Source organism: Haliotis rufescens, unplaced genomic scaffold (assembly GCF_023055435.1).
Source record: "Haliotis rufescens isolate VD_foot unplaced genomic scaffold, xgHalRufe1.0.p SCAF_2, whole genome shotgun sequence".
Lineage (NCBI taxonomy): Eukaryota > Metazoa > Mollusca > Gastropoda > Lepetellida > Haliotidae > Haliotis > Haliotis rufescens.
In genome coordinates, this window is record NW_025963890.1 from 4,580,613 (window position 1) to 4,598,322 (window position 17,710).

The 17,710-nt window shown below is 39.2% G+C and overlaps 1 protein-coding gene across 1 annotated transcript; it reads right to left on the reverse strand.

Annotated features, from left to right (window-relative positions):
* Nucleotides 1–2,642: 2,642 nt before the first annotated feature.
* LOC124112749 lies at nt 2,643–17,163 on the reverse strand. Its single transcript, XM_046472877.2, has 2 exons — nt 17,050–17,163; nt 2,643–4,733 (listed from the first exon to the last, which is right to left on the reverse strand). The coding sequence occupies exons 1-2, from the start codon at nt 17,064–17,066 to the stop codon at nt 3,587–3,589; spliced, it is 1,164 nt and encodes a 387-aa protein (XP_046328833.1). The 5' UTR covers nt 17,067–17,163; the 3' UTR covers nt 2,643–3,586.
* Nucleotides 17,164–17,710: the final 547 nt, after the last annotated feature.

Sequence of the window (17,710 nt, forward strand, 5' to 3'; positions counted from 1 at the left end):
CGCCCGGAGAGAACGGTCCGGGGTTCGATCCTCGACCGCGTCATACCAAAAGACGCTAAAAATGGTACCCTGTCTGGCGCTCGGCATTAAGGGGCTAAAACAAGGACTGGTCGGCTCGGAGTCAGCAGACTGTGTCTGAGTGGGGTATTCATGTTAAACTGCGGCATGGTATCTCAGTGAGCTAGCACAATAAATCGGCATCAGTCCGGACTAGTACAAGCAGCCATACACACACACACGTGCATGCACGTCGCTATATAAGTGCAATAATCTTGGACGCGACGTTAAACCCAATTTCACCTCACCTCACCACCTTTAACATGTAATATAAATTCGTAACATCCTAGATAACGATGTATATATGTATTAACCGATACGTATAAATCAGTTGTTGTCTAATATACAAGTCTAATATACTGTCCATGACACCCATGGCTAGGAAATGAATCCAGTTACAGCGGAACCTCTTTAATCTGGACAATACAGTACAAAGGGATATCGTCCGGATTATCTGTTTTTCTGATGAAAAATTCATGGGTACTTCGAGGTTCCTGGGCTGACGAAGTTTCATTGTATTCCTCATTTCGAGTGCAACTTGAAATAATCTAGGTATCAGGTGCTTTTAAAATGAAGTTAAGGTCGCTTAAAAGAAAGATAATAAGAAGTAATTATAATAAAACACGGGTAATTTCCGAAAGAGACATTGCTAGACTTATTTCAAGCGAACTACAAAATTACTATCTTGAAGTTTAAAAAGTAATATTCGTGTGCTCAAAGTCCTCTTTTTTTAATGGCTTGGGTTAGAGATTGATTTTAAAAAAACCCGTAGGAACAGTTGTCGAAATAAAAAATAAATGATTAAAAGCGGCGAAACCATTTCCATCTTCATAAGAAATTTCTGCCAAAATCAGAGTCGATTGTACGTTCACTTTCAAAGCACACTTTTAAAAGTGCTTTTTGAAAAAATTGTCTGGTGAAAACAATAACATTTAATTAATAAGTATATATTTGGAATGACAAGTCAAATAATTATCTAGCTTCCTACATGCATCTTGACCAACCTTAAGGTTTCCGTGGATTACTGAAATTAGTTAATCTGTTTTGGCTGATAATCAAGCTGACGTTTTATATTAACAGACTCGACTGGAAGACAAAATGACCGTTCTGAAATTCTCAGCTGTGACTGGTTGACAACGATGATCATGATCAGTTGAGTGTTTATCAAGAGCATGTGGTATTTATTTCCGTGTAATTGCATGTATTCATGATATAACGAGGCGGTTATTAATACTGTATTGTTTTCGTATCTGTCAGCATATGACAAATCACGTTGTAACTATTTGTCGATAATAACTTACGGTAAACAAGGCTAATTAAAGCAAGAATGCGGTCTTTGAGATTAGAGCAGAGAGATCACAAATGGAACATTCTCCACCGTGTCGTTGCAGCGTCAGTATCACAGGGCTTAAGGGGGCGGTCGGATAGCCTAGTGGTTAAAGCGTTCGCTCGTCAGGCCGAAGACCCGGGTTCGAGTCCCGACATGGGTACAATGTGTGAAGCCCATTTCTGGTGTCCCCCACCGTGATAATGCTGGAATATTGCTAAAAGCGGAGTAAAACCATACTCACTCACTCACTCACTCACTCACCCACCCACCCACCCACCCACTCACCCACTCACTCACTCACTCACTCACTCACTCACTCACTCACTCACTCAAGAGATGGTAACTATTAATACTGTTACTATTAATGACATGCTTCAACCAAGTCAGCGACCCTGTCCACCCGATCCCGTTAGTCGCCTCTTACGGCAAGCATGGGTTGCCGAAGACTTATTCTACCCCGGATCTTCACGGGTCGATTTCGTGTTACTATGCTGCAAGTGTCATGTGCTGGATATATTCAACACCCTCACAGAGCTACTATACCTTGTAAATTTAAACGCATAAATCAATAAATTCTTAATTTAGATCGTAAACCAAGTCCTTTTAGATGCTGGAAATGTTTAAATTCTAAACACAATTCTAAACATTTATGGGATACACGCATGTTTAGGCCTCTTAACACGTTTAAATAATGAGACAGGGTATCCGTTTAGGTTTGTGTTTAGTACGTAAACACATTGTAGACAGTGTCAGTGATGAAAGTTTTCACAGGCACGGGTTTGATCCAGACTTAGAATCAGGGGATCCTTACACGTCCAAGTGGCGTAACTCTGCGCTGCGAATTCATTAAGTGGACAGGAACACGACAGGGCCAGGTAACGGGCAACATATTCAATGGTATGTTTAATGTACGAGAAGTGTATTTCAAATGACATTTCTTTCCATTAGCAGTTAATATGGTTTCAAAATAAACAATCAATTTTTGAAAATTGTTGATAATGAAGATTACATTTACTATATCACACCTCAGACCGATTATTACCCTGTTTACACAACAAACCACCTGTCAACTCACACCAGGGTCACGTAATGCCGTTTTAATGAGCAGTGAGATCAAAGAGAACGTCACGTCTAATATTTTTAATCCTTTCCTATCTGCTGTACTTATGTAGTGGGCATTAAATATGACTATAAGATACTTTTTGATGGATAACAACTTCTTTTATTGATTTCTTTGTCAAGATGTTTCAGGGCTACTTCTTTCCTCTTCATCATGTTGATACTAAGCGCATCGAGTTGATATATATGGAAATGATGACATGTACAATCCCGTTACAAAATAACGGGATTAAATATATTTTTACCCCTTCATCGACATTTCATCATAACGTGTGTCTCGGACACAAGAATTTCGTGTTAGTTTCATATTTAATTTAACAAATAGACTCTTTAGAATACTCTTCACTATATCATTTATACAAATACATAATATCACAATAATAACAGTAGCATTTGTATTTGAGCATATACGATGTACATGTACCATTTACACGAGCTCTATTATATATTATATCAGCAGCTGATAATACATAGGAATGAAATAATTTTCATGTCGAATATATCGACATGTTGGACAAAAATCGAATGATTTTATTAAAGATATGTATATGCAACTGTGACCGGAATATATGAAGTTTTGTAAAACTACACACGGAAATTATATGGAAAATGTTACATGATGTAAGATGTTTTTTTTTAATTAATTAGAAATACACATTTTACTTCCTCATAGGTTAACGTATTAACTTCTTTGGTTAAAGCCACGTATTTATTTCTGTGAAAGGATGGACAAAATTGTTTGTTTGTTTTTAACCAGCATGTGAACCTCTTTAAAAATTATAAACTGAAACAAAATAATTTGAAAGATTTTTTGTTTTCGATAACACGGACAAAATAATTGCCATGTTGTGAAATGTTCAGCTCCTTTCTTTCACAGAGGGGCGGTCGGGTAGCCTAGTGGTTAAAGCGTCCGCACGCCACGCCGAAGACCCGGGTTCGATTCCCGACATAGGTACAATGTGTGAAGCCCATTTCTGGTGTCCCACGCCGTGATATTGCTGGAATATTGCTAAAAGCGGCGTAAAACCATACTCACTCACTCACTCTTTCACAGAAGGTAACCTTTGAATGACGATACGGTCACTCCAAATGCTTCCTCGACTGTAGTGTGCCCTTGAAGTTAACATAGCAAGGGGTTGAACACGGCCGAGGAGGGGTACCCAGGACTGGTAAATCCTTTTGCCTTGGTGGCAGACTCGGAATATCCATTTCAGCTTGCGAGATTCTCTTTGAGGATCTGTCTCTTGAACCTTTTTGAAATCTTCGGGACAAGTTTCTTACCCATCCGCCTCTGTGTCCAGGTGATCTTGGTGCAATGTTCGGACACATATCATTGACAGTACCTGGTAAGTGAAGACACGAGTCCCTTATGGGTAGAGCGGTGTGATCATGGTGGTTGAGATCAACGTTCTCCTGATGTGTAGAACGCGCTGGAGGCGCTTCACGAAGCCCGGGGCCAGGAGGGTTGTCCATTGAAAGCGTGATGACTGGACTGTTCACAATGTTAGCAAATGACGGCTCCCATGTATGTTTCAAACCTTCCGGTTTAGTGATGATTTTGACATCTTTCTGGGTGTCCGTTGTCACGTATATTGCCTTGGGCGCACAGCATCGCGGCAGCGTCCTCTGCACTGGCGTGATGTAAATATCAGAGTTCATGTTTGACCAACCGGACATGTCAGTTGGAGACTGATTGAGATCATTTTGCGAGTCTAAACTGTCCTCGGAGACACTGCTCTCTGACTCTGAAGAGGAGATGTATTGTGCAGACAACCCCGTGATACATTCCTTCTCGTCGGAGTCTCTTCTTCTTGGTACAGAACAAGGGATGCATTGCGTTGAATGACTGTTGAGACGTTCCTTATTGTTGGAAACAACTTTAGTACCATCCACGTCGCGATGATCACTTACGGCAGCTTTAATTTGTGTGCGACTTGATTTGTGATGGCCTGGTGATTTGTGATGCCCTGGTTTAGTTTTAGTCGATGTTCCTGTCTTCATCACCCAGAACGTGGGAGAGGAGTGTAGTGTGGATTTAGATCGGCCTCGTTTAGATGTACCATACGTATTATTTGATACCCATTTTCCGTAACGTGGACTTGCCTTTCCTACCTCCAATAACATTGATGATGCCGATTTTGACGTTAACGATTTATGTTTGTCGACGGGTTTTGGTGTACAATCATTCTCATTAGGTGCGGTCCTTTTTGACACGTTGATACGAAATCTGAAATTGAGAATTTGAATTGTTATGATTGTATACTGTATAATTAATAAATATAAATATGTTATGATCGTTTCTATGGTTAAACAATAATTTTGTATACATTCCAAATGAATTACACATTGAGTCTTCAAGTATCGATATATCATCGAACCATCACACAATTCATCCACCACTCTCCACCTGAGCGTCAAACAATTGATCCCCCCACATGGGTAACATGTGTGAAGCCCAATCGTGGGGGCCCCCGCCGTGGTATTGCTGTAATATAGCTAAAAGCGACGTAAGACTCACTCATTCACTCGCCCATCCACTCACTCACTCATTCACTCACCGAGCCATTCACTCACTCACTCGCCCATCCACTTACTTACTCACATAATTTATCCACCAATCTTCACCTGAGCGTCAAACAATTTACTCACCGATCTTTAGTTGACTTTTAAAGAATTTATCCATCAACATATTTAATGAAAACAAATTAGGGCTGGGACGAATTCAAATTTACTACCCGGGTACCCGACACCCTCTTACCCGGCTCTACCCGGATACCCACTGTAGGTCTCAAGAGTTGGGTACAAAATATCCGAATGGGAATTGTTTTACCGCAGCCCTGGCAAAAACTATTTTGATACATGATCATGTATACACTGCAGTTGATAGACGCTTTATCCTTACTCGAACATATAAAAGTCAGAACGAATGCCTGCACAGTGAGAAAGAAATGTGAACATTATAGTTATACTAGCTTGTAGTGTAACCATTGAGTTTTATTGTTATGTCATGTTATTGTAAACATTATGTCACGTGACTAACCACGGGTCCGGGTAGTCATGTGGGTACCCGAGTCCTACTCCGGACCCACCCGACCCGAGTACCCGAGTTACCCGTCCCAGCCCTAAAACAAATTACATCATTTTGCTTCATCTAAGCCACACGTATGCCTGATGAGAATGCCAATACCTTATAACACGTCCCATTTTAATTCTGGAAACCCAAAAGTCCATAAACTCTACGCTCTTTGCCCAGTCTCGGTTAAAGGTATTTACAAAATTAAACATGCCGTTTTCATGGGAACATACCAAGGAAGAAAAAATGAAAAAAAAATTGTTTAAAAACTCAATATTTAGACTATGTCGCCCATGGGCCTGCCCATGGGCGAAGTGTGGCCCATGGGTAGGCCCATGGGCAGGCCCATGGGCGAGAATATGTTCCTTTACTTAAAACTCATGTTTTTGTTTCGCAAATACATTTAATGTATTCATTCAAGTATCATGACACAAAATTTAACTCTTTTTAACTTAATTCAACGAGTTTATAGCGATATTGAAATATTTCGCCCATGGGCGAGAAAAAGGTCTGGCCCATGGGCGAGTATATGTTCCTTTACTTAAAACTCATGATTTTGTTTCGCAAATACATTAAATGTATTCATTGAAGTATCATGACACAAAATTAAACTCATTTTAACTTAATTCAACGATTTTATAGCGATATTGAAATATTTCGCCCATGGGCGAGAAAAAGGTTTGGCCCATGGGCGAGAATATGATCCTTTACTTAAAACTCATGTTTTTGTTTCGCAAATACATTTAATGTATTCATTCAAGTATCATGACACAAAATTTAACTCATTTTAACTTAATTCAACTATTTTACGGCGTTATTAAAATATTTCGCCGATGGGCGAGAAAAAGGTTTGGCCCATGGGTAGGCCCATGGGCAGGCCCATGGGCGAGAATATGTTCCTTTACTTAAAACTCATGTTTTTGTTTCGCAAATACATTTAATGTATTCATTCAAGTATCATGACACAAAATTTAACTCTTTTTAACTTAATTCAACGAGTTTATAGCGATATTGAAATATTTCGCCCATGGGCGAGAAAAAGGTCTGGCCCATGGGCGAGTATATGTTCATTTACTCAAAACTCATGTTTTTGTTTCGCAAATACATTAAATGTATTTATTCTAGTATCATGACACAAAATTTAACTAATTTTTACTTAATTCAACTATTTTACGGCGTTATTAAAATATTTCGCCCATGTTTTCGTCAGTCCCTTTCAAGCATCAACTAACTGTTTGCAAAGTATATTGTATCATGTGAAATATACTTTATATTATATCATTACATTACTGTTTAAAAAGGGCATTTGGTTGGATGTTTCCTTTAGTTCTACAAATTTCACCTGTTTTACATATTGTAGCGATCTTTAATGAACCCGGCCTTACCTCTCAAAACGTTTTGACAGTTTATCATACGAATTCATGTGCGTGTACTCCAATTCATTGGAGTTATTTTCCACAACATTAAATTTTAGTTAGTTTCTATTTCATTTCCCATTTAATGTCCCGTTGATACATCACACTGGGCAATTACGTGACACCAGGTATGCAATATACAGGTACGCGTGCGCGTATTTTAATGAAAAAAACTATTCGTCTTTTATTGCATAACGTTTGGCTGAATATCTTACATTCTAATGAAATCTCGAAATAATTTTTTAATTACATGCGGTTTCGAACTGACCAGTGGGAATTATGTTTCAATGCGATTGAGGAAAACGTGAGTGAATATTGTGACACTAAAGCAACTTTTAACTGCATTGTCACTTTTGGTATGAAAATGGTAACAGTTCAGAAAAAACAAAAGCCTTCTTATGATAATTCTCATTAGTACGTTGTATCTAATTACAGTGTCGGTCTTATTTACAGGTGATTCTACAATACCTGCTCTCGGTCAATTACGATCTACCACACCACGCGTGAATAAACAGTTATGCAGGTGTTGCTGTGGGCAAATACCTAGCCTGAAAATGTTTATTTTTTTTAGGTTACATGTTTTACAAATGCTCGTTGATATGTGGATATATTAAGCACAAAGACAAAAAAAATGTTTATGAAAGATGAATTAGTGCCTTGATATATTCATCGAGATGTGTATCATCGTGTAATGGGGTCATTCAATAAACGTATGTTTGGAGGAGATATCAAAGGAGCCGCCCAAAATACACAGTGTCGTCCGGTGAACTACCACCCCACCCTGTCCATTAGAGTTATGTAATCGGTACACAAATATATTTGATGCGGTGTCAGTGCGGAAGGAGTTTGAATTACGTCCGCCAGTTGTCACAGAAATCCTCAAAGTATAGAAGCAATAAACAAGGTACTAATTACCTAGTGACGCACGTAACAACGACTGTCAATAGGGAAAATGGTGAAAACAAATTGAAATAGATTTTAATAAAACATTATTGTACTACATAACTCGCAAAAGCGGTGCCTAAAATTGTTTGACCGTGTTATGTGTGTTGTAAACTGACGAATAGCAAGTAATTGTCATGCTGTACGCATGGTTCCATATACAAATTCAGTTATACAACCGGTATGAAACTGAGAACTGAGATACCAAGTACAACCTGCATTCACACACGGAAGCAATATACTTGTGTGTATGCCCTCTCCTCTAAAAAATGTATCACTAAAGTATTTGCATTGTAATAAATATAGTAATGATAAAACTTGGTAATTTGGTAGGTCTCCGACAGATATGATTTTCAGTTTTTTTACACCTTTGATTGATACGGATTACGTACCTGTTGTCTAGTCACTGTCTCTAATGTATCTGCTTGTTAGAAATTTCAAATGTCTTGTTATAGCACTGTTCCTAAAATACGGCAGTTTCTTTTATCGGGTATAAATAGTTGATTCGTCTTGTCACGCAGTCATTTTTTACTTGATCGAATGATTTCCACAAAAAATTACGGCAGAGAGTTTTGTATTTTATTATATTTTTAGAAGATTTTAGAAGATGCTTACATCACTGTATCTCAGAACGTAAAACTGATAACATTCAAACATGTAATTAGTACACAGTTAATTGTTACATATACTTTCCTGCATATTCCTTTTTGAACAAAAAGCCTACATGTATACTGATATCGGTGTCCACTGTTAAAAGGGTATTAGTGCAGTCAGCCATGGTAAATGGAGAGACAATAATAAGGTGATTAATTATAGTCTGTTGCAGAATATGCGGTATAAGTGTAGTCATTGATACATATACACATTATACATATACAGATGAAATACACGATATGATGCAGTGCAAGAACAAATTAAGATACGGTTTCTATTAAAAATAATTATACGATTTTGGATTTAATTAGCATGTTTAAATTTTCAAGCCAACACGGCTGAGATACAGCATCGGCATACTCAACTGGAGTTGTTTTCTGCCGGTCGTAAGTTCATTGTTTGACTGAGCACACTCGTGTCGGGGTTTCGATATTTTCTTCTCTTTGTTGGCAGCCTGCCACCGGTCTGAATTTTGAGAAAGGTCTCAGCATGGGACTGTTAATAACTTCTTAATGATGTCTACAAGCTTACAAACTTGTAGATGTTGGGTGCGGTTAGGACCAAACTTTTTCAGCTCAGAGTGTTAGTGGTCCTGGAACCCATAGTGTCAAACAGGTTCTGCACAAAACGTCCATCAGATTCTACTGTTCAGCAACATTGTCACTGAATTTCAGAACTCTGGCATGATGTAATAATCAAGGATTTCGAAGGTGAACGAGGGGAAAGGCAGACGCACGTGGATTTACCCTCAGGTTATTATTGTCTGGAGTTCACATTTTGGGGCATTTCATATACTAATTGAACAGAGTTCACCTGCACATGTCCACTTTAGTGATACAGACTGTAACCAAAAATGCAATGAGCCGTAGCTCTTAATCCCTTATAACAACGGTAACAACAACCAGGGTGAGGACACAGTAAGGTTAAACCGTGTCCAACAGACAATCTGAGGTGGCTATCTCCCATCAAGTCAGCTCTGTTTTTAAGCGCATAGTTATGTTTTTACATATTGAAATAAAAGGAATTAAAAAAATTATATTTAACAAACCTACACATTACCAAATACAAAACTTTATAACCCTCTCTAGACTTCGTTCCAATTAACCTGGATCATTAAACTCGCTCACGAAGGTCGTATGCGACTTTAAAGTGAATACGTCTACAGTGTACAAGTAACTTTTAACTGTATCATATATACTCATGATAAGCAATTATTTTCGTTCCTAATTCGAATGAGCACATTCTGAGGCTAAATCTGCAAAAGGACAGATAAAATATTTCTTTGTACAATGCAAACGATACAAACGTAGCGGCTGATAATAGAGACAATGATTTAATAATCTGCAATATATCAAGTGTTCTCGTTCAATCTATTGTACATATTGAAGTGATTGTAAAGTTTCAAGGAGTACTAAAATGTTGTGGTATTATGAATGTATTTAGAATATGAATAGCGAAAAACAGTCACCATATCAGATGTACATGTATAACTTGTCTTCCAACACCACGCTTGTGCCGAGGCCCATGGTCATAAAACTAATCGGTCCCATAAAAGGAGCAAATAGTTTCGCAGATACTTCTTGCTATGGTTCACTCACAATTGTCAGACGACCTAATCATCAGTCAGACCAGTCAAGTGTGACCAGCGTACCTGCCTGGTTTTGGCTCCTAATTACTGAACTGCCCAATACTTTCATATTGTGGGCAAAGTAAGCGGCCTCGTTGAGTGATACAGACTAACCAGATTATGATTGTGTTTATAAGTTGCGTTTAATCTGTGTCGGGTTGCAGTTGTTTTATTAGTCAAGACTAGGGGTAGTTTTTTCAATGAAACCTTTTAGCCGTTGAGTTTGTTTTGCATTCATTTCATTAAATACATTGTTAGGTAGAATAATAACACGTTATATGGATAAAACATCTCCCTAATCTGAGTATAATCTCACATGTACTCTAAGTACCGTACTATATTACTTTGCGGAGACAATGAGTATAATTTTTTAGTTGGCATTGTATGCTGTCTGAATGACTTTACAAATCCCTGCATTCAATAGACCCGTGAAGATCTTCAACAAACCATTCTTGGCGTAAAAGGGCGACAGCGCTTGTCGTAAGAAGCGACTACCGGGATCGGGTGGTCAGGCTCGCTGACTTGGTTGATGCATGTCATCGTATCCCAATTGGTGGATCGATGCACATGATGTCAATCACTGGATTGTCTGGTCCAGACTCGATTATACTAAAACTTGCAATAGATATGCGTACCCTACGTACACACATGAGTCCCATTCGACAGTCTACAACACACGAATAACTGTCAAACAAGTTTGGGTACCCCTTCTGTTCAGGCAAGTTATTTAGTTCGATAATTTTGTATTAAAATCCTTTTCAATTTGTTTTCATCCTTTTTCCCTATTCCATGCATGTTTATGTTGCTACATCTTATTGCTCATGCTTCCAAGTATTGTAAAACACTTTAATGTTTCTCCTTCTTAATCTAACGTTATAACATTTCCGGTCATTGCCATCATCTAATACACATATTTAATAGACATATTTTATTCGGTTTTATGGTCTATGCGGTCTTACAAATTGATTTTATTAGTCTTTAAATCTTATGTCTAGTAAATATTTTCACAAACAGGGCTGTTAACTGATATAAGGAATGTAACATCCAGTTGAGGACTGAATACGACGTACGTTAGACTGGTAACGACATTTCTACAATTTATATTTTGAATAAGCCGTTAATACGCCAGTTGTGACAGGGATGATGGTATGGTAGATGTAGCAGACACTAGGTTATTAGTACGACATTGGCCTTGTTGATTGGTACTATACTTTCTGTGGCCACTGGCGGACGTAATTCAAACTCCTTCCACACTGACATCGCACCAAATATATTTGTGTACCGATTACATAACTCTTACTGACAGGTTAGGGTGGTAGTTCACGCGAAACGGACGACACTGTGTATATTGAGCGGCTCCTTTGATATCGCCTCACAACATACTTTTAATGAATGACCAATTAAACGATGATACACATCAGGATCGCGGAGAAAATACAAGCTTCGTTCGCGTTGAATATATATATCAAGGCACAAATTCATCTTTCATAAACTTTTTGTGTCTTGGTGCTTAATATATCCACATATCAACGAAAATATGTAATACATGTATCCACAAAAATATACATGTACAGGCTAGGTATTTGCCCACAGCAACACCTGCATAACTGTTTATTCACGCGTGGTGTGGCAGATTGTAATTGACCGACAACAAGTATTGTAGAATCACCTGTAAATAAGGCCGACACTGTAATTAGACACAACGTACTAATGAGAATATGAGAATTATCATAAGAAGGCTGTTACGTTTTTCTTAACTATTACCATTTTCATACCAAAAGTGACAATGCAGTTAAAAGTTGCTTGTAATTAAATAATTATTTCGAGATTTCGTTAGAATGTAAGATATTCAGCCAAACGTTATGCAATAAAAGACGAATAGTTTCTTTCCATTAAAATACGCGCACGCGTACCTGTCACGTAATTGCACAGTGGGATGTATCAACGGGTCATAAAATGGGAAATGAAATAGAAACTAACTAAAATTTAATGTTGTACACGCACATGAATTCGTATGATAAACTGCCAAAACGTTTTGAGAGATAAGGCCGGGTTCATTAAAGATGTTGGGTGCGGTTGGGACCAAACTTTTTCAGCTCAGAGTGTTAGTGGTCCTGGAACCCATAGTGTCAAACAGGTTCTGCACAATACGTCAATCAGATTCTACTGTTCAACAGCATTGTCACTGAATTTCAGAACTCTGGCATGATATAATAATCAAGGATTTCGAAGGCAAAACCTTTTCTCGCCCATGGGCGAAATATTTCAATAAATCTGTAAAATAGCTGAATTGAGTAAAATTGAGTTACATTATGTGCCATGAAAATAGTAAGAACACCTGCATGTATTTGCGAAACAAAGACATAAGTTTTAAGTAAAGGAAAATATTCTCGCCTATGGGCCAAACCCTTTTCTCGCCTATGGGCGAAATATTTCAATATCGCTATAAAATCGTTGAATTAAGTTAAAATGAGTGAAATTTTGTGTCATGATACTTAAATAAATACATTTAATGTATTCGCGAAACAAAAACATGAGTTTTAAGTAAAGGAACATATTCTCGCCCATGGGCCTGCCCATGGGCCTACCCATGGGCCAAACCTTTTTCTCGCCCATGGGCGAAGTATTTCAATGTCGCTATAAAATCGTTGAATTAAGTTAAAATGAGTTAAATTTTGTGTCATGATACTTCAATAAATACATTTAATGTATTTGCGAAACAAAAACATGAGTTTTAAGTAAAGGAACATATTCTCGCCCATGGGCCTGCCCATGGGCCTACCCATGGGCCAAACCTTTTTCTCGCCCATGGGCGAAATATTTCAATATCGCTATAAAATCGTTGAATTAAGTTAAAATGAGTTAAATTTTGTGTCATGATACTTCAATAAATACATTTAATGTATTTGCGAAACAAAATCATGAGTTTTAAGTACAGGAACATATTCTCGCCCATGGGCCAAACCTTTTTCTCGCCCATGGGCGAAATATTTGAATATCGTTATAAAATCGTTGAATTAAGTTAAAATGAATTAAATTTTGTGTCATGATACTTGAATGAATACATTTAATGTATTTGCGAAACAAAATCATGAGTTTTAAGTACAGGAACATATTCTCGCCCATGGGCCAAACCTTTTTCTCGCCCATGGGCGAAATATTTGAATATCGTTATAAAATCGTTGAATTAAGTTAAAATGAATTAAATTTTGTGTCATGATACTTGAATGAATACATTAAATGTATTTGCGAAACAAAAACATGAGTTTTAAGTAAAGGAACATATTCTCGCCCATGGGCCTACCCATGGGCCAGACTTCGCCCATGGGCAGGCCCATGGGCCACACTTCGCCCATGGGCAGGCCCATGGGCGACATAGTCTAAATATTGAGTTTTTAAACAATTTTTTTTTCATTTTTTCTTCCTTGGTATGTTCCCATGAAAACGGCATGTTTAATTTTGTAAATACCTTTAACCGAGACTGGGCAAAGAGCGTAGAGTTTCTGGACTTTTGGGTTTCCAGAATTAAAATGGGACGTGTTTTATACTTAACATAGGCAATTATATATTTGATATTTACAAACACTAACAGCTGTATTCATGGTTTATTTTCACATCAATATTAAATAATCTATGATAAGAAACATCAGCAACAATATTGATAGTCAATGATTACACACATCAACACTCATATATATGGTGCATACTCGTCGACGTGGAATCCAGGAATACATGGGACCACATTTTCCCATACTTGTCGATGATATACGTGGAATCAAGGCATACATGCGTCCCCAGTGTCCCATACTTGTCGATGATATACGTGGAATCAAGGCATACATGCGTCCCCAGTGTCCCATACTTGTCGATGATATACGTGGAATCAAGGCATACATGCGTCCCCAGTGTCCCATACTTGTCGATGATATACGTGGAATCAAGGCATACATGCGTCCCCAGTGTCCCATTCTTGTCGATGATATACGTGGAATCAAGGCATACATGCGTCCCCAGTGTCCCATTCTTGTCGATGATATACGTGGAATCAAGGCATACATGCGTCCCCAGTGCCCCATTCTTGTCGATGATATACGTGGAATCAAGGCATACATGCGTCCCCAGTGCCCCATACTTGTCGATGATATACGTGGAATCAAGGCATACATGCGTCCCCAGTGTCCCATACTTGTCGATGATATACGTGGAATCAAGGCATACATGCGTCCCCAGTGTCCCATACTTGTCGATGATATACGTGGAATCAAGGCATACATGCGTCCCCAGTGCCCCATACTTGTCGATGATATACGTGGAATCAAGGCATACATGCGTCCCCAGTGTCCCATACTTGTCGATGATATACGTGGAATCAAGGCATACATGCGTCCCCAGTGTCCCATACTTGTCGATGATATACGTGGAATTAAGGCATACATGCGTCCCCAGTGCCCCATTCTTGTCGATGATATACGTGGAATCAAGGCATACATGCGTCCCCAGTGCCCCATACTTGTCGATGATATACGTGGAATCAAGGCATACATGCGTCCCCAGTGCCCCATACGTGTCGATGATATACGTGGAATCTAGGCATAGATACATCCCCAGTGTCCCATACTTGTCGATGATATACGTGGAATCAAGGCATACATGTGTCCCAAGTGCTCCATACTTGTCGATGATATACGTGGAATCTAGGCATAGATACATCCCCAGTGTCCAATATTTGTCGATGATATACGTGGAATCTAGGCATAGATACATCCCCAGTGTCCAATATTTGTCGATGATATACGTGGAATCTAGGCATAGATACATCCCCAGTGTCCAATATTTGTCGATGATATACGTGGAATCTAGGCATAGATACATCCCCAGTGTCCCATACTTGTCGATGATATACTTGGAATCCAGGCATACATATATCCCCAGTGTCCAATATTTGTCGATGATATACGTGGAATCCAAGCATACATACGTCCTTAGTTTCCCATACTTGTCGATGATGTACGTCGAATCCAGTCATACATGCGTACTCAGTGCTCCATACTTGTCGATGGTATAAGTGGAATCAAGGCATACATGCGTTCTTAGTGCCCCAAACTTGTCGATGATATACCTTGAATCTAGGCATACATATTTCCCAGTTTCCCATCCTTGTCGATGATATACGTGGAATCCAGGCATAAATACATCCCCACTGTCCCATACTTGTCGATGATATACGTGGAATCCAAGTCTAGATACATCCCCAGTGTCCCATACTTGTCGATGATATACGTGGAATCCAAGCATACATACATCCCCAATGTCCAATACTTGTCGATGATATACGTGGAATCAAGGCATACATGCGTCCCCAGTGTCCCATACTTGTCGATGATATACGTGGAATCAAGGCATACATGCGTCCCCAGTGTCCCATACTTGTCGATGATATACGTGGAATCAAGGCATACATGCGTCCCCAGTGTCCCATACTTGTCGATGATATACGTGGAATCAAGGCATACATGCGTCCCCAGTGTCCCATACTTGTCGATGATATACGTGGAATCAAGGCATACATGCGTCCCCAGTGCCCCGTTCTTGTCGATGATATACGTGGAATCAAGGTATACATGCGTCCCCAGCTGCAGTGCCCCATACTTGTCGATGATATACGTGGAATCAAGGCATACATGCGTCCCCAGTGTCCCATACTTGTCGATGATATACGTGGAATCAAGGCATACATGCGTCCCCAGTGCCCCATACTTGTCGATGATATACGTGGAATCAAGGCATAGATACATCCCCAGTGTCCAATATTTGTCGATGATATACGTGGAATCTAGGCATAGATACATCCCCAGTGTCCAATATTTGTCGATGATATACGTGGAATCTAGGCATAGATACATCCCCAGTGTCCAATATTTGTCGATGATATACGTGGAATCTAGGCATAGATACATCCCCAGTGTCCCATACTTGTCGATGATATACGTGGAATCCAGGCACACATGTACATGCGTCCCCAGTGCCCTATACTTGTCGATGATATACTTGGAATCCAGGCATACATATATCCCCAGTGTCCAATATTTGTCGATGATATACGTGGAATCCAAGCATACATACGTCCTTAGTTTCCCATACTTGTCGATGATGTACGTCGAATCCAGTCATACATGCGTACTCAGTGCTCCATACTTGTCGATGATATACCTTGAATCTAGGCATACATATTTCCCAGTTTCCCGTCCTTGTCGATGATATACGTGGAATCCAGGCATAAATACATCCCCACTGTCCCATACTTGTCGATGATAGACGTGGAATCCAAGTCTAGATACATCCCCAGTGTCCCATACTTGTCGATGATATACGTGGAATCCAAGCATACATACATCCCCAATGTCCAATACTTGTCGATGATATACGTGGAATCCAAGCATACATACTTCCCAATGTCCAATACTTATTGCTGATAAACGTGCTCGAAACGTATCATGCCCCGTGAAAATCCGCTATAGAATTGGTCTTCTGCAACCCATGCTGGTCATAAGAGGAAACAAACGGAGTCGGGTGGTCAGGCTCGCTGGTCGTTTGGTCGAAACTCGAATACTGACAGACCGCCGTCATGTCGCTGTAATATTGCTGAGTATTGCGTTAAACAACAAACAAATATACAAACAAAACGTGTTATGGCGAAAATGAGAGAAGAACCCACTGAACACAAGTACACCAAAGTACAAGTAGTCCAAAATAAAGTTTTATGCCAACACAAGCATAAAGAAATTAACAAAACATCCTGAGCCCATCCTCATTGTTTGATAACTGCACTTACTTGAAACATGAAGCCATGACACTTGTTTCTAGCTGGGGAGTGTTTGTAACTATAAACTTGCATTTGATTGCTTGTTGAGGAAACTGCTCAAGTCCTACATTATGTCATGGTTTCTCTTTCTGAACTACGGTATACTTGAGCAATATGTTAAGTGTTAATCACTACCCGGAAAAGTTAGCCAAATGTTTCGACTGAAAACTTATGAAAATAAGTTAGACTTCAATCAAAGTCCTGTCCTGTATCATGAATCCATCTTCAGTGTGCAGGGAAATTGTTCTTAATTTTTTTTATTATATCGGTGATGTGGGGTTGAGGTGAAATGGAGTTTAACGTCGCGTTCAAGATTATTATTTAGCCCCTTACTGGCAAGCGAAAGGCAGGGTAACAACACGTACCATCTTTTAACGTCGTTTTGGTATGACGCGGCCAGGGATCGAACCTCCGATCTTCCGCTCTCAGGGCAGACGCTTTACACTAGACCACGGAGGCGGTCTAGTTATATCGCTATGCATAAAAGTTGAATAAGGTTGATGCTTCATCATTTCCCTGGACTTCAGTTGAACAAATGGTTAGTCGATTATGAAGCAACCAGGTGTATCTCGAAGGCTCCTATTCATTCTTAGTTTTAACTTTCGAGCCGATGGCTGTCTGTGGTTTGGGT